Source organism: Molothrus ater, chromosome 1, assembly GCF_012460135.2.
Source record: "Molothrus ater isolate BHLD 08-10-18 breed brown headed cowbird chromosome 1, BPBGC_Mater_1.1, whole genome shotgun sequence".
Lineage (NCBI taxonomy): Eukaryota > Metazoa > Chordata > Aves > Passeriformes > Icteridae > Molothrus > Molothrus ater.
The window spans coordinates 40,510,853-40,532,540 of NC_050478.2; the positions used below are offsets into that span (position 1 = coordinate 40,510,853).

The 21,688-nt window shown below is 38.5% G+C and overlaps 1 protein-coding gene across 1 annotated transcript in view; it reads left to right on the forward strand.

Annotated features, from left to right (window-relative positions):
- Positions 1-21,172, forward strand: part of CMC1 (C-X9-C motif containing 1) — a 43,603-nt gene extending 22,431 nt beyond the window's left edge. Inside the window, exons 3-4 of the mRNA XM_036397481.2 lie at positions 18,120-18,210; positions 19,454-21,172. Of these exons, the coding sequence (XP_036253374.1) occupies positions 18,120-18,210; positions 19,454-19,568 (206 nt within the window). The 3' untranslated portion in view covers positions 19,569-21,172. The remainder of the gene's footprint in view (positions 1-18,119; positions 18,211-19,453) is intronic.
- The last annotated feature ends 516 nt before the right edge of the window (positions 21,173-21,688 follow it).

The window sequence follows — 21,688 nt, forward strand, 5'->3', positions numbered from 1 at the left end:
AGGGGAAAACTTCTGTCCATTCTTTAGAAAACACATGAAGTTAATAAGTGTATTTGCCAAAGAAAAATGCTTATCCAAACCTCAGAAATTGCAATGAAGCTCAACAGGAATTAATACGAAATTGAAATCAGAATAGGAGTTGTGATTTTACTTAATATGCTTTGATTTAATGAGACAATGGATTATGAGAGTTGTAGTTTTCATCCCCTGTATGTTGGAGACCTATACCTGTTGTACATATTTTGTGTAGAATGTTACAACTCAGCAGAACCAGTCAAAAATAAAAAAAAGGCAGGAATCACAGGTCTTATCAGGTAATAAGGGAACACAAAGTTGAAACATAGTTTGGCGGCTACACCCACTTTCAACAAAATGTGGTGTTCTAAGTGTTCTTCATGCTTTTTGGTCTAAGTATTCTTCATTGTTTTCTGAAAACAATGAAATCTCAAATTTTTATCCTGTTTTGAGATAGAAACATTTTAAGCTTCTTCTTACAAGTAGAGCAGTGGTTCTAAAGATTGCTTCGCTCAAATGAGGGAGTTGTCCCTCTAGCACTTATTCTTTGATGTAGTAGTTAATGGGTCCTGTGGTAACAATACTGACAATGCACAAGCATTTTTTTTAGAGTAGAGACAATGTTGTCTGTTGCTGAATAAAACTTTGTTCTTGTACATTGTTTTTCAGGTCCTTTTAATAACAACAAAAAATAATCCCCCTCTTTCCCATCCCCAAATTTAGTTTTGTTGCAGTTGTAAATGCTTTCCAGCAGTTGTCTCTGTGGTGCTGCATAGAAAAAAGAGTAGGGAGATTTGTGCTCTGGAGAGTGTTTTACTTAAAAGTCTGATTCCTAAGAAGGGAGTAAAGGCTACAGTATTGAAAGGTCATAAAACACTGTGCTGTATTGTCATCCCTCTGAATTTTATTTGTAATAATCCTGCAGAAAAGAGCACCTGGAACATTTGCTGCCCCAAATCAGGATGGATGCCTCTACAGGAAGTGTAATCATGTAACAGAAGGCAAGAGGTGTTTTGGATGAGGAATTAAGAGCTGCAGAGGTGCTCAGAGGATAGGAAAAGGGATGATCAAAGACTGCTAGAGGTGTACAGAGCTTTGGAGGTATGGATGAGGCTTTAAATTTATGATCAGGGAACAAGAAAAGCAGTTTAACTGCTCTCTCCTAGATTTGAGTGGAATTCTACTAAAGGATTTGAAAGGAATCATGGAAAGGATGGAAGGTAGTCATGCTGATGGGATAGTGAGTAAGAAAGGAGGAATTTTGAAGAAGAAAATGTAGAAGACCTGTGCATGAAAATTTCCCTTATATGGAGTGAACACATTCTTCTCTTAGTATTTATTCATTGTATTGGGAAGGAGTTGAAATGGTTGAAGGGAATTTGGGACTTTACTATGGTATTAAGAGATCTGCCTTCTTACCTTTTTCCTAAAATGAGTATAAAGAAAGATTTCTTTAAGTCACTACTGCCTTTTTTGGGGGGGCTTCTGATATTCGTGTTCTGGATTTCCTTGTATTACTTTTATCACCCATAATGTTGTTCACTTTTTAGTTTTCTTTCCTTCTGGCTGTGATCTGGAATCTCCCAAGGACAGTCCAGTTATTCTTCTTTTCCCTCCTTCAATATACACTAAATGATGCCCTTCAAGCTTTCAGATAACAACATTTCAGGGATGTTTAAATAGTCCTTTTTGAAGCACAAAATCAAAAATATATTGTTACATTTGCATGCCAGGGCTTGAGACAGATCTTGCTTTGTTTCCTGGTGACAGAAATGTCCCATGCTCTTTGCTGTAATGGGATGCTTGTGAAGTTGGTGAAAATAAAGCACTGCAGAGTTGTGGTTTGAGATGTGATCTCACCTATGGCTGTAGACTGTCAGACTTTTTAAAAGTTATTTTAGGGAGACACAGCTAATGTTTGCAAAAAAACCTTCTGAATGCTATGGTTTAATATGTGGGAAATGTACAGAAAATGTATAATGTGGAAAGACATAGAGAGTTGAAAGTAGGACTTCTTGATGCCATCTAGACTGGTCTAACTATGCTTCAAAGCATGAACTTCATTTCTGTGAAATGCTTATCAAACCTGATGCCCTTGGAGGGCACATTTATCAAGCATGAAAGGGTTGCAGGTCTGCAAAGGACTTTGGGAAGACATTTTGGGCCATCATCTTCTCTTGGGGCCATACCTAGTATGCCTGTGTTTGTCCTGTAATCTGGTTAATGTTTAAGCTACTATGGCCTGTTTCAGTGCCTAGTTCTATTTTACCATTCAAAAATGCTTTTTGCCTTCTAAGTTTTTGTTTTTTGGTTTTTTTTTTTTAATTTAATGCCCAAACTGATTTTTCTTTGTGTATCAAGCAATTTGGGTTCTCATATATTGGACAGGTTCCTGGCAGTGATCTGAATAAAAGCAGGACTTCAAATGGAAGAAAGAGGATGATCTGACTTATGTTAACCAGCTAAAAGGGAAAAAGAAAAATAAAATACTTACTCAGTAACCATCCTGGAAAACTATTTCTGTCAGAGTCCCCGAAATGGCTTAGGGAAGGTGTTGAACCCTGAGATTCCAGACTTGTTTTCAGGAGCATGAAGTACTTTAACAAAGACACCAAAAATCTTTAATGCTATGATGTTAAAAATGACATTTAAATTCAGAGGGAGAACTTGTGCTTTCAGCTTGAAGAAAATTATATCCAGTGAACAAGAGTGACCACAGTCTGCAACTTCAAACTTTGTTGCTCATTACTTTTTTTCCTGCCTTTGGGGTGATAATTTTCTACAGTGACTCTGACAGCCCAGTCAAAATGATTCATGAGGCCAATGGTGAAAAGAACTTTTTATTTTTCTCTGGTGTAAATAATATTTGTCATTTCTGATCTGTCCTGATTTCCTCCTTGTGCTTCTTTGCATGTCTTTTCTGAGTGGTTTGGGGGTTTTTTACATTAAATGTAGGCTTCAGCATGTATCTAGTTAATGAACCGAAATTTACCTTTGCTTTCCATAGAATATGGAAAAGAGGAATACAAAAGAATGGTATAGTGTTTGGGGTTATATAACTTAAGATTTAATTAGTAATTAACTAATCTTTAATGGGGCACCAGAAGAGCTCACAGCTTCTCTGGCATCTTCAATGACTTACATCAAAAGTCTTATATTTAATATATTTTATATTAGCTATGTGTAACAATGCTTCATGACAGTTGAGTAGTAGTATTAATGGTTCTTCAGCTTTTTCCTTGTAATAGAGGTGTCCCTGTACTTTTGAAAACTTAAGGAAATTAAAAAGCATATTCATGTATGTATATGTGATGATTTTTTATATTTTATTTTATACATTCCAAACAGCTTGAGGAGGTTTTGAGTTCTTTGTGGAGAGTGAGAATGGTGTGGAAAAGATGCTTTTGCTTCAGCAAGACTGGTGTATATTCATTTTGATATGCTCCATCTGTTGAGTAACTATAAAACTTTAGCATTTTTAAACCAAAATACTGTTGAGGGAGTCTGTCCTCTTCACTCTGCTTTCAAATTTATGCAAATACTACTTACTGACTGTGCACAAACCATTTAGCAGCATTCATTGTTGGGCAGAGAATACCTAGTAAATTACAACCCCAAAAAATAGTACTTGCACTTCTGTAGAAGGAAGATTTTTAACAGAATTGTGGACTTTTGCTTTGGCTATCTTCTCCCACCTGATGAACAGTTCTGGTCTCATGATTTTCTTTTCTGCAGTGGTTTCAGTGCAGTGCTGTTTGTTCCAGACCTGATGTTACAGATCTCTGTGGCCCTAATGTTTGAGTTGCAATGACTTGACTTGCCTGAAAGTAGTTCAGCCACTCTAATAAAGAGGAGAAATAATAGCCTCTGGGAAATGTGTTAAAAGTACTTAAAGGTAACAATGTTTGGGTTGTGGTATCAGGTTCAGCCAGATCCGTTTGACATAAGCAGTAAATTGTAACAGTGACTGTAATTCTTTTGTGTGAAGCAGGTAGAATCTCCTTGTTTCTAATGTATTGTAATCACCATCTTCAGTTTGATTGTAAGGTTGATACACTGATGTCCGGGTTCTACTGTGTTATAAAGAGATCTGGTACTTACAATCTTTTGTGTGTCCAGACCTGAACTGATTGTACAATAACATTTTACTTGGGCATTTTTGTACTAATAGTTGTCAAGTCCTCAGGTCTCTAAGCCTTGGCTGAACTTGTGACAAAAAAGTCAGAATGAATACCTAAAGCTTGTTGTATTTCAGGCAATCAGAGGGGATGAATCTGAGTAAGAAACAGTCTAGCCTCCCTCTTCTCCCTTCTGCAGTCCTTCAAAGCTCAAGGGGAATAGAAGTTACTTCACTCAGTTCTGCAGTGTTCTGAGAGGAGTCTCTTATAAGTGGAACACCCTTGGAGATTTATGTCAGCTCCTCAAACTCCTCCTTTGATTTTTGTTTGTCATGTAGGATGGAAGACATCTCATCCCCGTTGTAGTCCTCTCTATCTCTTCCCCCTCCCCTTACCCCTTCCTTGTCAAGGCTCAAGGCAACAAGGACAGGAAGGTACTTTCAGAATCAGCTTTGGGTGGGACATGGAAATTTTGGGTGCCTAAAATGAGATAAAATGTATTCTGCTGGTAGTCATTCTTAGTCTCTGTTCAGCATATGGGACATTGCATAGTTATGCATAAAGCAAGGATGGCAGTGCTATCAGTTTTTGTTTGGGTATTTGATCTTCTGCAAAAGCCTTGTAGAAACTCTTGGACTTTGCAAGCATTTCCTAAGGATTTCTTTGAGCTGTTTTTTTCCTGTCTGTCTCTGGTTGCTTCCATATCTTGGGAATCCCATTGGTTTGTTAGTGCCTTCTCTAACATTAAGCACTTATGTGTCTGCAGGTTCCGTGCAGCTGTGGACTGGCAGGATAGTAAGTGTCTTTCAGCTCCCAACAAGATCTGATCAGAGTAGGAGAAAGGCAGTTGCTGCCTGCTGGTTCATGGCAAACAAGGCTCAGCTGGACACTGGTTACCAATTTAAAATTTGGGAAGAGCACTTGTAGTTGAATATAGGCTTTTTACTTTTGTGGCTCCAATTACTTTCCTTTTTGTTTTTTTTTTGCTTTCACCACTGGCAGCAGTCCTAGACTTTAGCTAAAGACCAAAATCTAAATGAAGCCATTTTTCCTAACTAATTTGATATCTTGTTTCCTACTTCATCACTTTTTTTTTTTTTTGGTTGCCAAATATATAAGGCTGAAATCTTGGTATGTAGGGGGAAACATGCAAATAATCTCAACAGTGTAAACTTCGATTTATAAATTTGAGACTTGCAAGCAGACTGCTGTACAAGAAAACAGATGCCATGCAATAAATTAATACTAAGCTGAATAATAAACAAGACATATTGTTAAAGGTCTTTAATGCAAAGAAAGTGATTTCAGACTTTCATATGCTTGTTTTCTGTCTTTGTTTAAATGAAGCCTTTGCATGTGTTTTCTTTATTGTTCTCTTTTGCGCACATTTGAGCTTTGTTGGGTTGAGGACTCGTCTCTGGTTGGGCAGTGGTGATTAACTTACACTAAATAGGCAGCAATAATGTGATTTGAGAATGAAAAGGATTCATTTCTTTTAAACGAGGGGAAAAAAAAACAAGGTTGAAGGAAATAGTTTACATAATCTGTAAACTAGTTAAGGAGCTGAATATTTATGCAGGTTGAAATTGAAGCTTAGTTGCCCTCTAGGGGTTTTACATTAATACAGCATATGCTAGCTTTTGGGTGTTTTTTTCTTCTTTCAGAATAAAGGTGAGACAAGTCTTTGGAAAAAACTTACATGCTGACAAATCTGTGGTGATTGAAGCATGTGTACATCTGCATTCAGTGAGCAAAACTCATTTAGTTCAAAACCCAGAAAATGGAGGAAAGGTTTTTAGCCACATTAGGTTCTTTTTAATCTCATTGCACCAGTGGAGAATGCACTCACAGTCAGCCAGTCATAGCACTGAAGTCCCAACCAGGAAAGGTCCTTACTTTCAGTCCTAAATAAACAGAAGACAAAAAGTCACGGGGGTTGTAGTGGCAGCACCAGGACCCTCAGTCAGTTTCTGCTCATGTCCCAGCTCCTGAATGCTGCTTCAGATTCTTGTGTCCTCAGCTGCTACTGAGTAATGCACAGGGGTCTTCTGTCACTTCTGGTCTTACAGCAGGTTGAGCCCTGGATATTGGTCTGTGATTGAATGTGTTAGGAATAAACTTAGTCAGTTCTTGATTGCTTGGATAGGCATGTGATATTTCACTGGAAGTATCCTCATGCCATAGGAAGAAGTGACAAATGGCTTCTAAACTGGAGCTACATATACATATCCCCATGTCTTAACTTTGAGTATCTCCTTTGCCAATGATTTTGTAGCAGATGCACTGTTAACATACTTATTTTAACAATTGCTAAATTCATAAGAGAGTTTGGTTGTTTCTCCTAAAATGGAAACTGCATCTATGTGATTGTTTTTGCTGTTTCTTTCATAACACTGTTTATGCTGTATTTGTAAGTTGATGCTCTAAGACGTTTTTGCATCAGAAACAAGATAATTGGAGCAGGCAGAATAGATGCACCTTAACAACTCCCTCCCGCCAAACTTGAATTCCTCTGCATACAGCTTGAGGAGCACAGTGTAATCAACTTTCAGAAGGTAGAGCTGTGTCCCCGAGGCTTCAGTGTACCAAACTACACCTGGATTTGTGCTAGTAAAGTCAATGTTTTTACACAGATTTTCATTCCATTTGCCTATTGAGCTTTACACTGCAAAACAATTTCTCTCTTTTGAGGTGTTTTCATACCTAGCTTCTGGTGCATTTTGTTTTGCTTTGTAGATTATCAAAGACTTGTTTGTAAATTCCCTGTCTACCAGTATTTTATTTTATTGTCTTCAAAATTACAACTTTTATTCTGAAGAAATGTGCCTGGCTATTGCAGTCCTTTATTTAAAACATTTTACAGAAGATGAAAGATAAATGTTACACAGTTACTACCAAATTTCCAGATATTGCTGAGTTTTGATAGTGTGCTTTCCTGCCTCATGGTTTAAAGTAATTTCTTCAAAATCATGAAATGAGTAGGGTAGTCTGAAATTCTAAATGCCTCATAGTCAATGATGCAATTTTATTTGCAAAAGTAAGTTTACATACTTTATCACACAGTGGCCATAATTGCAGGGGTTGAGTTACTCTTCACTGCTCACTTCCGAATATGGACACAACAGAATTTTTTTTTTCCTGGGAAATTTGCACTTTGGTTTTGTCATCCTTACTAGCCCTGGGTAAGTACCTCAATTAGCAGGAATTCTTCCAGGTGAGGAATTCACACAAGCCAGTGGAAAAACTTGGGGAAAAAAAGACACTTACTGGAAAGTAGGGTAAGTACATGATAACTGTTTTGGAGATGTTAGAACAGTAGTTGGGGATGAACTGTGACCTGCGAGGGAAAGTAACTTCCTCTTTTAATAACTGTATAAGTATTTTATATTCCATATATTGGGCGCATTCTATAGACTCAAAAGACCTGAGATTTTGACCATATTCTGTGTGCCCCATCTCACCCTCCAGCTGGAGCCCTGGAACCAGTTTCAGGTTTTTTTTAGAAGATATTTTGTTTCATTCAGGGGAGTAAGAACTACTATTACTGCTACCACCAACCTTCAGTATTGGACCTCTGAGTTCAATAGGTAGTTTTGGAAGTCCATTAAACTGAACAGGGGCAGGGGGAAAGGAAGAGTCCCTGGCACGGCACGGTGTAACTGAGAGCTGGTGTCATGGTGGAATAGCTGGGCAAATGCCTCCTCAGGAGTGATATAAATGCCCTGCTCTACCCCCACCGTGTGGCAGAAGGACATTACTGTTACTTCTTCCACTCCGTGAGGCTCTGCTTTTGAGAAATAGATCTCTTTTGCCTTTAGAGTTCAGCTGAAGAGTCAGTCGCTGTGGGACGGAGGGAGGGGTGTTGTTTCTTTAAATCATCTGTTATCCCAACTTCTCAGCTGTCCCTGAGTGGCTCGGCAGCTCCCGAAGGAGGCGGGAGGACAGGCAGAGGCGAGGCTGCTCTGCACAGCTCAAGCTGGATGCACTTGTTTATATAAAAGCAGGCAGTGACAGACAGTAGCCATGGGGGAACTTGCATTTGTTCCAGTTCTGCCTCTTCCAGCGCCTGGTATGGTAACGCTTGATGTCAGGGATACTTACTGCAGGGTGGCAGGAAAATTAGATCAAGGCAGTTGTTTAAAACCAGTGCAGTTTAACCAGGTGGCTGTGCTTGCTGGGCTTGCTTTACCTGAAGCCTTTTAGAGAAGGTGATGCTTGTATTTGACAGGAACATTCCTCAAGCAGGTTTCTTTAGTGAACAAATCATGATTTACACAAATAAAATGCTTCACAGCAATGTGCTTACTTTGCTTAAAAGGGTCAATTTTTGTAATTTCACTAGGAAGAAAAGGAGGTCTGTTTCTCTGGAAAAATCTGCCTGCATAGCCCAGCAAATTGTCATCTTTGAGCACTTAAATCTGCCTTAACTCACAAAGTAGTTGCTGTAAAGCTTTATACATAATAGTTATGCCCTTGCTCTTTCTCCTGTGTCTTCTGAGGACATAACTCTCCTGTGTACTGCTGTGCTCTGCCTGTCGTGCTTAGTCAGAAGCAGGAGGACTTGTCTTGTAGCTCTTATAGAGCTGGGTTGCTGGAATTTACTTAAAAATATGACAGGACTAGATTCCTGTGTGTTTGGGGCAAAATGTGTGCATACACATATGTAGGTAGGTGTGTATACTCATGCATACAGAAAATGCTGACAACTCTGTACATCCAGGAACGAGGATCAGATCAGGTCTATGGCACCAAAACTAACAAGTAGACATTTCTCTTTATCATCTTTGCCAAAGCTCCTTTTGCTGTTACAGTCAAGTTCTGTTGAAATTCTAGTGACTAAACATATATTGCTAATAAATTCTGTCTTTCACAGTATTTCATCATTTAGCAATAGTCAGGAAAGCACTGCCTGACATTTTAAGGTATATGTTCTTTTCTGACTCTGTGACTCTTAGGGAAACACTTTTCCTAGTCAAGTTTCATGTGTGCATTCAGTATTTATATGAAACTGAAAACCAACTTTAGTCTTTCCAGCTCTTGTCCCCAAGAAGACATTTTGGTCAGATCTCATGTGCAGGACATAGAATGGGCAGAGCTGCCCTGCCCTTGTCCTAATGGCAGAACTAAATGCTCCTTAAAGTATCCTGAGATTGCATGTATATGTTATTTTCAGAACTCTTTTTTTTAACACTTAATTACTTTAATCTGGCATATTTTTGTTAATACTTTTAAGTATTTGTCTGGGTTTTGTTAGTTGAACTGATTATGTTGGCTTGAATTGCTGTGTTTGGCTGTGTTCCTTGGCTTGTTTTATGTGTTTTTCTTAAACAAAACAATTATTCTCTTTCTTAAACTTTGCTTTTCAGTTCCATTCTCTGTTTCTTGGTGCTTATTATAAAATTGGAAAGATCCAACGACCCACTGTGGATAAGTGTGGGTTATTTGGGACACACAGAAGGGCTTCTCTGCTGTTGCTTGAGGTTTCTGGTTATGCCTCTTAGAAACATCCACAATTCTCAGTCTGAATGGTAGCAAATTTTGAGCTGCAGGACACATGTAGTGAGTCTGGTGAGAGAGGTTCCCCCAGCACAAGCCTCTGCATCACATCACATGGGAATGGGACTGTATCTTCATGGTTCATGGCTTCTGTGAATGTGCTTGTCATTCCTTGATGGTAGTTTCTTAAGATCCTCTTTTTTTCCCCCCACAAATTCTGTCTTTAATGATTGTTGGCTTTGAAAACAAGAGAAACCCTGCTAATATTTCTGTAAGAAAAAGATCAGCAGCTGAGCAATGACTTCTGTTTTGAATTAACTGATGCTGGTGGATCCCTATGTGCCTTACATCAGTTTTCAGAACTGTGGTATTGTGGTTTAAGAAAACCCCACTATATATATATATATATATTAATAATTTTTGAAACAGAATGTTTAAATAGGCCATTGGTTTCCTATATTGATTTTAAAAGCCCATTGTAAGCAGTTGACCAAACCTAGATCCTTGTAATATCAATGGATGTAGGACATGAAAACTTTGGAGACTCTTGTTCCTAAGTAGGTAGGTGGCATTTACAGAGTGAGTAACTGGATGGACTGAAAAAAATCCCAACCAACTCTCAAGCATTTTTGAACTGTGTAGAGTGCCTTTGCTCCCCACTGCTCTGGCCTGTTTCTGTATCCAGCTGAGAGATACTTTAAGGCCAATTAATTTTTGCAGCAGGATTTTGAAAACCTGCTAATGAAAAAAGCACGCATGGTATGAAACAAATAACTACAATTGCAATAGTTGGGAGTTTAGCAGGACTTGAGTGGGCCAGGGCAGAGAGATTTTGAGGGAATCCTGGCTAGCATATACCTTTCTGGTTTCAGGAGGTTTTTCCCCTCTTTCATCCTCTTGGTTTGAATGCTTGTCCATTTAGACTCACCATGGAAGGCACCCTTAGGGTTTTAAAGGGTATGTGAGAACTTTATGGTTCAAGATATAAGCCAGACTTACAGTTGATAGGGGTTAAGAAGAAACTTCACTTGAGAAGATGTTTTTCCATAATGTATCCTTTCTGACACATTTCTTTAAAGCAGCTATTACAGCCTTCTGAGAAAGATGATGTACAGGACAAATAGGCCCTTTGATTCAGTATGTTATTTTCTCATCTCTAAATGTCCCCTAAAGCTCAGTCTTCAGATTTATTTCTAGAATATTGGTAAGATGCTTTCTTTAACCCAAGGCATTGTGTTTAGGCAAGGAGTTTCTAGGTTTTTTTTGAAACATTCTTCCTCTGCGGATCACAGTTGCGCTCTTTGCCTTCCTGATATTCCTCTCCTGCTGTATGTTCACCTCAGTCATGAGGCGAGGGAGGTTTCTGCATTTTATTTCAGAGTGCCAGAGATGCTGTGGTCTGCTGGGCGTTCCTCTGTTTGCACTCTGTACTTTAAGATAAAGCTGAGAGTGCCGTGGTAAAGATTGGCCAGGAAGATGAATATCCCTTCCTTAAAATTCTTGAATTCCTGGGATTCTCTGCTCCCCAGTCCTGTATTGTGTGCTAGTATGTACTGATCATCTCTCCTAGGATAGATTCCTGCAGCTGAAAAAGCTGAAATGGAGCAGATTTTGGGGGGCTGGTGATGAGCAGGAAAATGGAAACTATATGATTTTTATGTTATAGCAAATGAATATTTGCAGAGACAAAGTATTTGATCTGATAACAGAGGTTCACTTGAAAGAATCAAGATTATTTTATGTCAATTTTCTCTTTGCCCTATATAAGATGCATTTAATTATTTCATGCTATCTCCTTCTATTCAAAATTAATCTGCCTTATATATATTGTGGCTCAAATTAGAATAATTCTTTAATCAGCTGTGTTCTGCATGCCATAGAAGGCTAGAATAGGAAAGATACTCCTAGCATACTGACGATGCATGTATTTTATTTGTTGTTGTAATTTAAAAGTAAAATCAGAAATATTGATTTCTACTTGACTGGAGAGATGATTTAGTTTGAATATCAGACTGATCTTAATCAGGTGAGAATTAATTGAGTTGGAGGTATTAGATATTCAGTGATGTTAACTGAACCATGAGCAATCTACAGAGAAGCTTTCTTTTGTACTGTGTTGGAAATATCAAATAGCTCGTACTCTACAATGTAGAACAATCTCTTCATGTTCATGCTACTACTTCCTCTGGCTCATTAAAGGCACCAGTAATCTGTTCTGTGCATACTGAGTCATCTTCAAAGTAACAAGCTAATGAATCATAGTTTAATACAAAATTTAAAAGCATAATAACTACCCTTAAAATGTTGCTGGTAATGTTTTGGATCATTTAATGTTTTTATACACATTTTGCAAACATAGGTATTAAAATTTTGCCTTTGTTTAGATTTTAAAGGGAGCTGTTTCCTCCTCCTTCTGCTATCACCCCCAAATCCCCATTATTATTTGGGCATCTTTCTTCACTCAGTGGTACAGCCCAGGGAATGACCCAAACACCAGACAAAACTTTTCTTTTTTTTTTTCTTTTTTTTTGTGTAGAGGGAAAAAACCTACCCCAGAATAAGTCTGGTCTGGATCACGATGCAAGCTGGTTTGGTTTTTTTTTTCTTATTTTAAGAGTGTGATAGCAGTATCATAAGTGTTGAGAAAATATAAATGGTGAGATAACACCTCTGTAGGACTTTCTCTTAAGTAGTAAAATTGTAAAGTCTTTAAATAAACGAGAGCCAGACCTGAGAGGATCAATTTATCTTGATAATGGGGAATATTTCATTTATTTTGTGTACAAGCACATTGCAAAATAGATGCACAATTATAATTGATAAAACTACAGTTCCAACATGATATGAAATGTACAACACTTCACAATATGAGGCAATATGAAAGTGCCAAGTATTTTTATAATCTGAATCTGCACAAAATGAACTTTGAGAAATAGCCTTCACACTACAAACAGTTCATACATTGAAAACAACGAGGATGATTCCTTGGTGTTATATCAACACAGTTTCCATGCTGCTGCTTGTCTGGAGATTTTTATTTTTATTCTTCTCTTACTTTACTCATGGGAAGACTGATGTTTGGAGGAAGCAATAATTAACTAATAATAATTAACTAATTAACGATCTTAATATTTTAAAATATTTTAAGTAAAGAGAAAAAATCCTTTAGAAATCTGCTACAAATACAATCTGATGCTGGTTGTTCCTCTTTATCAAATTGCAAAAAAATCCCAGAACTTTCAGTTTGTTTTTAAGCTTGTGGCAGGACATAACATGTTTTTTTTCATGAAGTCTTTCCTTTATGTTCACATAACTGAAACTTCAGCAGTCCAACACACCTATTCCACTATTTAATTTTGAATGCAACACAGTGAAAAAAACAGCTGAATTCTGTTTGGGTGAGGGATCTGTTGTAGGGTACATAAAGAACACTTTCATCATAAATATGTTGCCTTGTTTTTGTTGTCCACTGTTTGTAGTCCTGCAGACACTGAGATTAACAGTGTTAAATTTAACCTTGTCTGGTTTAATGGTGTGGAAGAAAATCATCATCTTTATTCTGCAGAGCTGTGCCTGTGTCTTATGCCAGATTTGGTTTGTCCCTTTGACTCAAAATCCTACAAGTTTTATATTTTTGTCGTAGAGAGCAAATTGTTCTTGAACCTATAAAATGGGCAGGACCCAGGCTTTTTATCTCCTTTTGTTAAATTAGGACTTGTATGTCCCAGGACATCTGTTGGTGGACCCCCACCAACTTTGTTGGAGCTTTCTGTTAATGTATCTGATCTTTTCAGATTAATACTTTAGTGTGTATTGCATATACCTGACTGACTGCTTGAATAGACAGGCAAATAATTTGTCCAATCTTTACTCTGTGATAAGTGAACTGTTAGCCAGCTTCGCTTCAGTTTCCATCTGCTTCTCATATTATCTTGTCATAAAGTCATAAAACAGAGTTGGGGAAAAAGCAATTAGAAATCCTAAAGAAAAACATTCTTCTTAGATACTGTTTTTTTCAGCACAGATTAGTGTGAACTGTAAAGATCTTTGTAAACAAAGTGTTCTTTACTGTGCCAACCTAGCTAATTATCAAAGAAACCTTAATAAAAAGAGTGCTCTGTAACTTAAAGAAGTTTTTAATCAACCATCAAATATACTAAGTCAGGCACTCAAAACTAATTCTTCATGCCTCCAACAAAATTTGTATAATTCTGTATCTGAAGGGAATTACAGAAAGACTTGGAATGGGATTTTTATTAAAAAAATGCATGTCTGTCCAGCTTTTTAGATAAATTAAGAAGGCTTTAAAAAGCTCCTTCTTTGCTTTTACATATGTCAGGATCTAATTTCTCCTAGTTCTTTGTGTTGTCCTTTCTCAGGTGGGTAAGATGGGATAGGAAGACCCAGTGAGATCCAGCTCTTGGATCCAGGGCAGTGCCACAGGACCAAACTCAGCAGCTTCTCTGAGCTGCTCAGGGCCAGAGACGCTCCCTGCTGAAGAGTCAGTCCTTGGAAGGACTCACTCATCTCTGGCCTCAGCCAAAGAGCCCTCCTGTCTCTCCCTGAAAATGTGGTCTTCCCATCATAGGCAGATCCCTGGCACAGGCCAGCATGCCATAGTGAGCAGGTGAGAACTGGCAAAACTGAATTGCTCTGTATTCAGACACGGCTGTTCAGCTTTTGTTCAGTTGACAGCAGACCTGTCTTGGCAAAGATACATTTTGGCCTTATGTACTTGGTTGATTTAGGAAAGGTACTAAATTGCAGGCTTGCTCTTTAGTAGTTAAAATCTCTCTATGAGGCTGTAATGGCCAGAACGTAATAAGACTTAAAATTCTCTAAACTGTGACCAAAACTTATTTTGGATTTGCCTTGCAACAGAAATGCAAAGCTTTCTTCATGAGAGGAGAAGAAGAAGAAATCCAGCCTCAAATCAGTGTTGAGCTGTTCAGTGAAGTCTCTCTGAGCTGTAGCCTTGAGAAGAGATCTTTGCTCCATGTGCATCCCCTTAGACAGAGCCTGTGGCACGGAGAGGAGCCTGTGGGGTGACCTATGTCAGATCTGATGTCATGGACCATGACTGCTGCAGGTGAAAGGGGGTCTGTAGCCAGTTTCCGTGGTAACTGATAGGCACCTGCAGCTTGCTGACGCAGTAGTGGACCTGTCCTTGTCTGTGCACAGAGCATTCAGTGATGGACATATGTAGCTGTCCTAGAAAAGCCTTGGCAAAGGGTTGATTTGATGGAGGGCAAGCCTTTTCCCCCTTTCTTCAAGGCATTTTCACTTCTGTGGTGTTGAGCTCTGTTCCTCAGTTTATTTGCCTTGTATCTGGAAATATTGGGAATAACTTTCATTGTTTGAAAAAATACTTTCCTTTGTGTTACAGTTTGCTAGGAATTTACAGACTTGCTCAAATTTACCTCTTGTTTTGCTGCTGCTTGAGGTTTTGTTTTGGTAGCTTGCTGCTTCCAGGAAGAAAGAAAATGTATCAGCCCATGGGCTTCTGAAGTCATGGAAAGCTTTCCTGAAGTCATAAAGATAGTACCATACACAAGATTATGAAAAGATCAATTCTGTTCTTTCTATAACGTGCAGTGTATCAGGCAGAAGGTTTGTTTGGATTCTTTAGTGTTCTGATTACCCCTCATAGCTGTTAAAGTGTTGAATTACAATAGGTTTGTAACTAGATGCTGTGTATCTGCTCCTTTTGTGGTGTCTTGCTATGCACCCTGAAAGTGTGGTCAATAATGCAGATATTGCCTGAGTGAGGAATGACTAAGGCTTGTCAGACATTGAGATAAATTCTTGGTTTGAGATACTTGCAACTATTGAGCACTATTTCTGACATTATTCTCCAAACGAGTAGTTTAAATACTGTTTGTGCTGCTCAGCAGTGACGCATTTCATTTCGTGGAAGACTCACAGGATCATAGAATAAGCTGAGTTAGAAGGGACCCATCAGGATCATCAAGTCCAGCTCCTGGCCCTATGCAGAACACCCCTATCACACCATGTGCCTGAGAGCATTGTTGAAATGCTTCCTGAACTCAGACACATTTGGTGCTGTGACCATTTCCCTGGGGAGCCTGTTTCAGTGCCCAGCCACCCTCTGGGTGGATATCTTTTCCTGGTAGCAAACCTAAACTAGCCCTGACCCAGCTTCCTTGAGTCCTATCACTGGTTAGGAGAGTGAAGAGATTGGTACTTGCCCCTCTGTAAGCAAGACAAAGCACAATTAAAAAATAAATTAAAAAAACCAACATTCTCCACACTCCTGGAAGGTTTCTGGTAAGTGTCTATAAACCTGTCTTGCATTCCTTACATGACTGCCAAACAGAAGAGATGGATAATCAAGCTTTGTGTGCTCATATAAGGATGCTTAATATGCTTTAACCTTCTTTCTTCCTCTCTGTTGTTAAGCATCAGTAATGTTAAAGCTAAACAGCTGGAAGCAGTTTTATCACTTTGCAACAGTGCCTGGCCATGTACCACAGGCAGGGCCTTCTGAAGCCAGGGAATCCTGGCAATTGCAGTTCAGGCTTTTTTGTTCACTGGGACATCACGCCTTTAACCGATCAAGACTGGTGAGTTAACAAGTGAGAGGGACCTCCTGTTGTCTTCAGTGGTTTTTTACTTCACAGCTTCCAGAAGAAATGATTACTACTACAAAAAAAAAACCCAACCCAAAACCTCAGCACAGCACTTAAAGAAGTGCCTACAGAGAGGATAAATCAAATTAGACAGCCCAAAACCTTTCAAAAGCTTTGGATGTTTTTCCCACAAAAAAACAAAGGTCATTTTTAGAAATGGTATCATAGGTATGATTTTTCTGAGATGCTGATGTAGGAATAGTCAATATAAATAGTCCAGGAAAGAAAGGAAGAAATGTCAGATTCACTCTTGGAAACCAAAGAAATATTCTGATAACCTAATAAAACATTGGCCTTGTTCTGAGATTAAACTGCTTAGTAAACTTCAGCTGTCCAGGTGTTTCCTCAAAGCTGTGCTTGTGCATTTGGGTGACTACTTTAAGTCTAAAACACATAGATATTAGAAACTGGGTGTGGTTGTTAATAGATACCTTTGAGCACAGGCTGCAGTGTCTTCCCAGTTGGTAATAACTGGTTAATTTAAACCCATTTTCTGCACACTTTCATCTGGTTTTCATGTAGGGTGTGGTGGAGTTGCCAGTGTGTAATGCTGGGTGCTGTGTTGGAGAAGGTTTTTAAGTGTTCATCAATAAATAATACGTTTGAAGGAGGTAAGAAGTCAGTTTTTCACAAAGTTTCACAGTATAAGGACACTGAAATCTGTCCTCAACACTTAAAGCAAAGACTACCTTGTCTTGTCAATTATTTAGTGAAAGCCTAATTAATAATAGCTGTGGACAAGCAGATTAATCTCACCTAGGGATTGCTTGCAGTTGTTGGATCACTTTCTCAAGATCTTGACAGTATTATCCAGGATTAAAAGGTGGATTTTGTTCCACTGAGGTCCACAATTGCTTAATGCCCATTTCAGCAGGCATCTGCTATGAGCAAAGGACAGGAGTGCTGCCTTTATAGACACAAGTCTCTTCTTTCTTGTTTATTTAAGTCTTGATGTACCTATACACTGAGCATAGGTAACATGATTTAGCTGTTTTGTGATGTAGTACCATTATCTTTTGATGTTACTAGATTAGCTGTAAATTGTGCAAGAAAAAAAATTTTATATGCCCTAAATTTGCTGGATATTAAATCACTACCAGGAAGACCTTAGAGGAGGAGAAATGGATGGAATTGGGGAAGGGGATGTGGTAGGGGTGAACTTTGTTCTTGATCTGGCTCCTGGTTGATCGTGGACACAGGGCATTCTTTTTTGTCTCTCTTTCTCTCTTTTCCATCTGCTAAATGTAGCTGATTACCTCTTAGAATAGCTTGAAATCTCCTGATAGAAATAACAGCCAATTCTTATCTAGGGTTATTATTCAGTGAAACATCTGTACAGGGTGCTGGTAACAATGAGGCATAATTTTAGTTACTCACAGATAAATCCCATGTCCTTAGCCATGACTTTGCTGTTCTGTTTTAGTATCTCACTGACTTGTTTTTAAGTCTTAAGGTCCTTAAAACAGACCAGGTACTTTCACTTCATTGAGCAACTTCATTGTTCTTAAATGCCAGAGATGTAAGTGGTAGGTAGCCCTGAGTAGAGCATGTGAAAATCAGGCACAAGCATCATGGATTTGCTGCAATAGTAACTTCAGAAATGGTATTAGCAACAGCAGTATGTGTGTGAATGTGCTACATGATGAGGGGAGAATCCCAGTTAAAGTGTTGTTGCTAAACAAGTGACAAAGACCTTGCAAACAGTATGAGAATCTGGGCCAACTATGGTTATATTAATAATAAATCAGATCCGGTCTGCTACTTCCTACACGTAGGGTGTTTTCACCTATTGTCATTTTTCTAACTTCAGTTTGGTTTGTGTTGTTTCTTTTTCCCCCAGCATTTACTAAATGCTGTCAAGAAACTGGTGTTCTGATGGTGGTGAAGTGTCGGCAGGAGAACGCAGCACTGAAGGACTGTCTAGTTGGCTAGTAAGTCCCTCCTGAGTTTTTGCTGGGTTTTTGTGCATGGCCTGTACTAATCTAGAAATGTTAACTATTCTGAAGAGGGCTGTGCAGGCTTAGGGACTTGGATGTATTTTTTGAAAATGGTATCTTTGCTTTATTAAAGCCGTGCTAGTCAGGGCCCTAACTGACAAGATTTTATTTACCATATGAATCTATGGCTACAGAGACTTTCTTCTTGATTCACCTGGGGACAGATTTCAGCCCAGAGGACCTGCAGCCCTTTATTTGCTCTGGTACATCACAGATGTGGGGATAGGAGTGCACAGTGAAGCTTCTTCGTAGTCTGTTAGTAAGACAGGATAAGTTGGTTTTCGTTTTGCTTCTGTTTTTTAAGATTTAGTCTGTCTTGAAAGTGTCCTGCTGTTGTGAACAGCAGTTGCAGGAGCAATGGGAAATTGTTATATATGAGAGGTCAACTCAATGCCATGGTGGATTGAAACATCTTTTTTGGAAGTCCTAATTTACCCCCAGTGCCATTAGGCTGAAGTGTTAGATTCTTGAATTTCCCAGGGTGAGGGCTGCTAAGTTTTTGAGTTTGACTGGGGGAAAAAGGAGATTGGTTTGATTTTTGGCGTGTCCTGCTCTCTTAAACCAGTGATTGACATTAAAAATAAATGCCTTTGAACTAGTGACAGTTATTCTCAAGTATTTAGGATTTAGGAACTGATGAAAAAAAAACATCTGCAGCCGGGCAAAAATTTAGGCCTAACTGCAGCCAGAACTTGCTGGAGTTACTCAGTTTTATTTGTCTGTTCTTTCACCTTTTGAAAAAAATAAAATTAAACAAAATGCTTCTGACAAAAAAAGGCTTATAGTGTTGAATAGTTATACTGCAAAAAATTATGAAAGGAATTTAATGTAATGATCAAGGACCATTATATTTACTGTTAAAGACATACCCTTGAACCTGTTCCCAGTAGTTACTTGGATGCATTAAAAAATGAGTCATCTCCAGCAGGTTCCCATGCTGAGGAGGAGAACTGCAAGCGAATTCTTCAGCTGAACTTAAATACCAAATGTGTTTCCCTTTTTCTGCCTTTCCTCTTGGTGGCTTCACTACAGAGGCTTGAAAGGGAAAATTATTTTACTGTTAAAGGCAGACAATTTTTCTTTGGGTGTGGAAGGAAGATCAGTTATGAGTGGTACTCGTGCAATATCTGTTGAATATTCCAAGATGAAAAACGATATGTGTTTTTCTGTCTTGTAGCTATTCTGATCCATCATTCTATGAAGAATGCAAAGCAGAATATTTGAAGCAAAGAGAAGAATACAGAGCAACTGGAATTAAGAAAAAAAGACAGAAATTTGCTCAGAATGTGTGATTAAAACTTAAAATGAACTTTTTTTATATGCAATTTAGATTTCACTTGATTTAAACAGACTTAAATTGTCTGTACCACTCTGTGGGGAGTTTAACTGAAATAACAAAATGAGATAGTGAATGGAGAATAAAATAATGTCTGAAATTAAGAGTCAACTTTAAAACTTTTTGTAATTAAAGATCTACAGCATGCTGTCACAGTTTGCAAGCGAGGTGGCAAAGGTGTGTTCCTCTATCTGGAGCTGAGATTTTGTTACCAGTGTACAATTTGGACTTTACAATTCCAGCATGTCCATTTGGAATTTAAAGCCTATATCTAGCTGCATGAGCCAGGCTACATAAAAACATAAGGGTGAATAATTTAAGTTGTATTAACTGGTCACAGATCGGTTATACACTGAAGTTGGTCTGTTAGTCATCACCTGAAGCTGACTGTATGGAGATGCACTTACTAGAAGAGAAGGGTGGCAAATGCAGAAGAGCTACTCAGACCAATGTGAATTACCCTTTTCATCAAGATGTTGTGAGATGAGAGCCTGGCAGTACTTGTGCCTGCACTGTAACTCATTTTTAAGTCTACACTGTGACTCACTTTGACGCCTACACTGTCAGAAGGGATGGATGGATGCCTTGTGCTTGTACGTGGCCCAGACTGACCATTTCAACTCTAGGGGAGACAGTAATCTCATCCAGACCTTCCCTGAGAACAGGGAATAAGTTGCCATGCTTCAGGAGTGAGTGAGTGACCACACTTGCAAAATTATCCCAGGTAGAGGTGAGTAAACAACTAAACCAGGTATAGAAGATGCAGATCACCTTGCAGGAACAAAGCAGGTCTCTAATTTAAAAAGAGCATACAAACGTTCTTTTGTGTACTGATACTTGAAGCTGCTTAATTGTAATTAATTAATTTAATTATTTAAAAATTAATTGTACTTGCTTAAATGGCTTCACTTATGGCTTCACTTAGTGATACTAATAGAAATAGTGATTAGTATCACTTAGTGATACTAATAGATACTATCTTGGAGTATCATCTAAACATTCTGAAATAAAATTAAATTCTTTAAAAGCAAGGAAAGGCTGCACTTAAACTTGGTAACTTTAATGCCTTGATTAAAGAAAAAAAAGTAATTTTCCGAGTAAGGAGTAGGATTTGATACTGATCCATTAGAAGAGGCAACATTTTCCTTGTTTATTTTAATACTGTTTCACCACAAACAGTATTCCTGTATTCAAGGACGAAACTCTGACACATGTATATATATGAAGGACTTAATGCTGCAGGTCAGTCATTGCCCTTTATTCTGTGCCTGTTACTGGAATAATCATTAATAATGTTGCTTCAGTAGACTGGGTGGAGGACTGGACTTGTGAGGGATAAACTGAAAAGATGTGTAGCATTCTGCCTTGTTAGGCAAACTTAAATGGCGCTCAGCTCTAAAAGTAGCCACCATGAAACAGCTTATGTGGAACAGCGTCCTGCACATGTTCTTGCTTCTTATCTCAAGCATTTTGGAAAACCAAAATATTCCTAATTAGTTGTTTTGTTGTATGTATTTTAAAAAGGAGGAAATTTAAAATAGATGGTGATGTTTTTAACGAAATGAATCTGCTATATTTTCAACCTCTGGAAAGCCAGGAGGAATTGGTCCTTGGATCATGCATCAGCTTCCTCTGTAATACACCTCTGGCCTTAAAGTGCTGTTCCCTAGCTTGAATTCTTGGTTTCACACCTTTCATTTTCTTAGTATCTTGTGCATATGCTGTACTTGAATTGCATTTACATCTTTTATTTAAAGTTTAAGTGAAAGAATGAGTACCATGACATGAGAAACTCATACCACTGAATTACTTTCGGTTTTGGTTTTGTCTCAGCCATAAACTCTCCTTCCTACTCAGGTGAACTGGAGGCAGCCCTGGATTCTAATCAGTGTAAGAAAATACAGCACAGGGGCCTATCTGTCCTCCTCAGAGCACCTGGCAGGCACCCAAGACCCCCATTTTTCACTGGAGGCTGTATTAATGGGCTCTTCAAACTCCTCAGGGGAGCCCCCTACAAATGGAAGATACGAGAGGAAAGAGGGGAAGGTGTCACATAATTATTTAGAAGCTTGCCTT